The sequence below is a fragment of the Sinocyclocheilus grahami genome, unplaced genomic scaffold (assembly GCF_001515645.1).
Source record: "Sinocyclocheilus grahami isolate Dianchi unplaced genomic scaffold, SAMN03320097.WGS_v1.1 scaffold4713.1, whole genome shotgun sequence".
Lineage (NCBI taxonomy): Eukaryota > Metazoa > Chordata > Actinopteri > Cypriniformes > Cyprinidae > Sinocyclocheilus > Sinocyclocheilus grahami.
Window position 1 is genome coordinate 1,908 of NW_015509601.1, and position 3,919 is coordinate 5,826.

At 34.7% G+C, this 3,919-nt stretch overlaps 1 protein-coding gene across 1 annotated transcript in view; it reads right to left on the reverse strand.

The window, feature by feature from the left end:
• The window catches only part of LOC107576955 (N-alpha-acetyltransferase 15, NatA auxiliary subunit-like), a gene marked incomplete at its 3' end in the record, with an annotated part of 14,029 nt that overhangs the window by 1,755 nt on the left and 8,355 nt on the right, over window positions 1–3,919 (reverse strand). Inside the window, exons 2-5 of the mRNA XM_016263074.1 lie at window positions 3,505–3,589; window positions 2,965–3,069; window positions 1,805–1,962; window positions 299–433 (exon numbers count right to left, since the gene is read on the reverse strand). Coding sequence (XP_016118560.1) covers window positions 299–433; window positions 1,805–1,962; window positions 2,965–3,069; window positions 3,505–3,589 — 483 coding nt within the window. The remainder of the gene's footprint in view (window positions 1–298; window positions 434–1,804; window positions 1,963–2,964; window positions 3,070–3,504; window positions 3,590–3,919) is intronic.

Consider the following 3,919-nt stretch of genomic DNA (forward strand, 5'->3'; position numbering starts at 1 on the left):
AAAAAAAAAAAAGTGAATTTGTACAAATTTATAAATGTGTACAAATAGTACTTAATATGACTGGTACATACCATTGTTTTAATTTAATTTGCCTCTGACTTTTCACAATCCATGTTGTTTCAAAGCATATTATATTTAATGTGTTCATTAACATACTTGTTTTCACTATCAAAAATTAGGGTTTAAGATGTTGTTTTCAGTGGTACTGGCATGAACTACTAACATTTTGGTATTGTGACCACCCCACAAAATTGAGAACACAAATCTTGCTGTATCTGCCCGTCATGTCTGCATTTACCTGTTGTGTTTTTCTAAACTCCTCAATGATTTTGGCAGCCATCTCATAGTCCTCCAAGAGGTGATACGCAATGGCGTAGCCAATCCATGACGCTCGCTGGGCTGGCCGCAACTGCAGCAGCTGATACCGGGTCTCCTATAAGAGTCAATGCAGTCAGAACGAGGGATTTCTCTGCTGTTAGGATTAAAAGGTTCAAGCTTTATAAAGTTCTTGCTGAATGTAGAGGTGAAATTAGACCCCTTCCAAAATGATGTAACCAAATACCATTTAAAACTACAGAATAACACAGTGGAGCCATATTGCACAAAGCCCAAATCTGAAAGGCTTTCATTTAAGTGATAAAAGCAGGTATCAGAGTAGCCTGAGGGTATGAAACATTAAGCACCCACTTTATCATACTGCAGAAGACAAAGAAATAATGACACAAGAGAGGAGGAGAGAGAAGCAAGCTCAAGAGACAGGAAATGAACATTGCTGATTCATAGCCCCCGTATTTGGCCCAACATACACATGCATTGCTTTGTGTTTCACCTCAAAATTGTGCAATAATATGGGGCTATTAATTACAATGATGCAATAAATATAAAATTTTTCAATATATTTTACATATTAAACAGTAATATTGCAATTTAAGGTAACTTTTCTATTTTCACATTTTAAAATGTATTTTATTTGTGTGAAGGCAAATCTGAATTTTTAGCAGCCATTACTCCAGTTTTCAGTGTCAAATGATTCTTCAGAAATCTTTGTAATATTATGATTTGGTGCTCATTTTTTAGACATATTTTACAATCATCTCACCTAAATATTTCCTCACTCAAAGTATTCAAGTTTTTACAGTTTATATAATTATGTTTTGATTCACACGACGCAAGGAATCTTGATTTCAAACTCTGAATTGAATTTCTTTTAAAGAGAAGTAAACATTCAGTAATAAAATAAGAACAAACAAATTGAGCAATAGCATAAATAAATACAGCAGAATAAATATACAATTATAAATGTACTAATATTTTCATAGTACATTTCTTAATATTAATAATATTAATAATAATGATTAAGAAAATCTTAGTATTCCTAATAATAAAAATATTAAGTCTACATTTAGTATTCAGGTACAGAAATACTACAGAAATTGAATAAAGTTATGAAATGTAAAACAACACTGGACAGTCTTCACTCTTACGAACATTATTCACTCAAGAATTGACATCTCTTAAAAAGCTGATTCATTCATGCTATTTGTGAAATTACAGTCTCACAGAAACTTTTCAAAATACTGATTTGATTTTATAATCTGTGTGGATTACTAAAACTACATGCTTTAGTTGATATTGTTTGAGGGAACCTCCCGCATTATAAAGGCAGAAACTGCAGGAAATAGAAATTGTGCGCATTACCCGCAATTTCTTTCAAAACAATCATATTGAACCCAATAAAGAATTGAAAAATTCTGTACTGTACTGTTCAGCAAATAAAATGAAACGTACTCATACACATACTCACCCTGTAACCCTCCAGGTCTCTCATTTGGATCTGCAAGAGGGAGAGATCTCGAAGGATCTGCAAGTTGTCTTTGTCCCATTTTAGTGCGTTTCTGTAGCATTTAATAGCCTCGTCGTACTTCTTGTCAGACCTCTGGAGCAAACCGTACACGTGCCAGCCTGAAAATGTCACATTAAGGACAGCAGGGGAACTTTGCAGAGACACTACAGAGCTGATGACAGTACAATACTGTGCCCAGGACAATCACTAAAATTTGCAAGGCCAGAGACATATATAAAGATCCCCATGCAATATATATTAAGACAGCTATACGTTTCATTTATACTATGGAGAAGGCAGAATGATAGTAAGCAAAAATAAATAAAGTTGCATGAACAACATGTTACAAATTTACATAATTGGCTTATACTACATATTTTCATCAAGGCCAGTCTCCATTAATAAAAATTCAAGAAAATATCTAACATTAAGCTGACTTGGTCTGTCTTCTGTCTACCCATCCTTAAACCTGAAGAGAAACATCTTCAATTAAATTCAAATAAATATAAGCATTTAAAAAACAAAAACTGTGGTAATGGTGTCTCATGAAGAAAGAACCAATAAAAGAAAGAAGTAATTAACTATATGGTATTTTTCTCTGTAAAACAAGCATTTGACTAGCAGCGAGGAAACACTGTACTGTGTGTTTGGCTCTCTAAACAGTTCATGGGGTCACTGCACATCATAGTCAGACACAGGGCAGGAATCTTGGCAGGGGTCCATCACCCCCACCGGCCGCGACAGGCTTCAAATTGAGACAAATACTGCAGTGCTAATTCTGCTGCTGTGAACATGAGGAAATAAACTCATTCCACTGGAAGCATTTGACTAGCAGCGAGGAAACACTGTACTGTGTGTTTGGCTCTCTAAACAGTTCATGGGGTCACTGCACATCATAGTCAGACACAGGGCAGGAATCTTGGCAGGGGTCCATCACCCCCACCGGCCGCGACAGGCTTCAAATTGAGACAAATACTGAAGTGCTAATTCTGCTGCTGTGAACATGAGGAAATAAACTCATTCCAACTGCTCCAACACATGGACCATTATCATACTACCGTGTATAAATGTCAAACCGAAAGCTTTCAAATGTGTGTGTTGGTCTCTATATCCAAGGATACAGACATGGCTCTTCAGGTCATTTCGGAGACCTCTGCGGACAAGTTCATAGGCTTCTTCTTTCTTCCCCAGGCAGTTCAGGGTCAGGCCTTTCATCGCCAGTGTCTCTGCAAAGATCATAACCTTTACCTTACCCATTAACACTTAGTAAGCTTACATGGGATAAGTAAACAAGCCCCTACACATTTCACTCAAGAATGTTTTATGTTGAAGACAATCAAATTTCAGCTGATAACTTTGATTATATCATTGCAGTATAAAAATATACAAATATGTTTGTTTTATGCAGTATTAATGTGCCAGACTGAAATTTGGCTATTTTGAAATGATCAGTATCCGTGATAACAGCCTTATTGGTCATTCTGCCCAGTCACTCATTTTTGTCTTGTCAACAGACATGGACATGTTCGAGTGAATATTGTTTAGAATATGTTCATTTCAATTCGTTTAGATTTTTGTCCATGTTATTCAGATTAAATTGTATAGGCAGTGAAATCCGAGTGTACCTGTATGTCAAGAACTCTTCCAGGTGGGGTTCTTACCTCCATGTTCTGAGAACTTGGGATTGGAGAGAATCTGTTTGCAGAATTTCAGTCCATTTCTGTACTGCTTGTGTTCATAACATCTCTGATGACATAAAGAGAGATTAAAAAAATAAATACTTACAATTTACAAAAAACAAACATCTAGGACAGTGTTGTTGTTGGTGTTTTAAAATAATTATCTTTGATTGAAATTAAGGCGAAAAAAATATCTCTGAAAATAAACATCTCAAAAACTAGAAATGTATAGTATTGGCAACTAACTGATGTACTAAAATTAAAAATGAAATAAAAACTAAATTGAAATAATAAAAAGAAAAACATTATAAATGCGCATTCCTAAATATTAAAACTTGAATCTAAATTAAATCTAAAAACATTAAATAAAAATGAATTCAAAATAACAAAATACTAG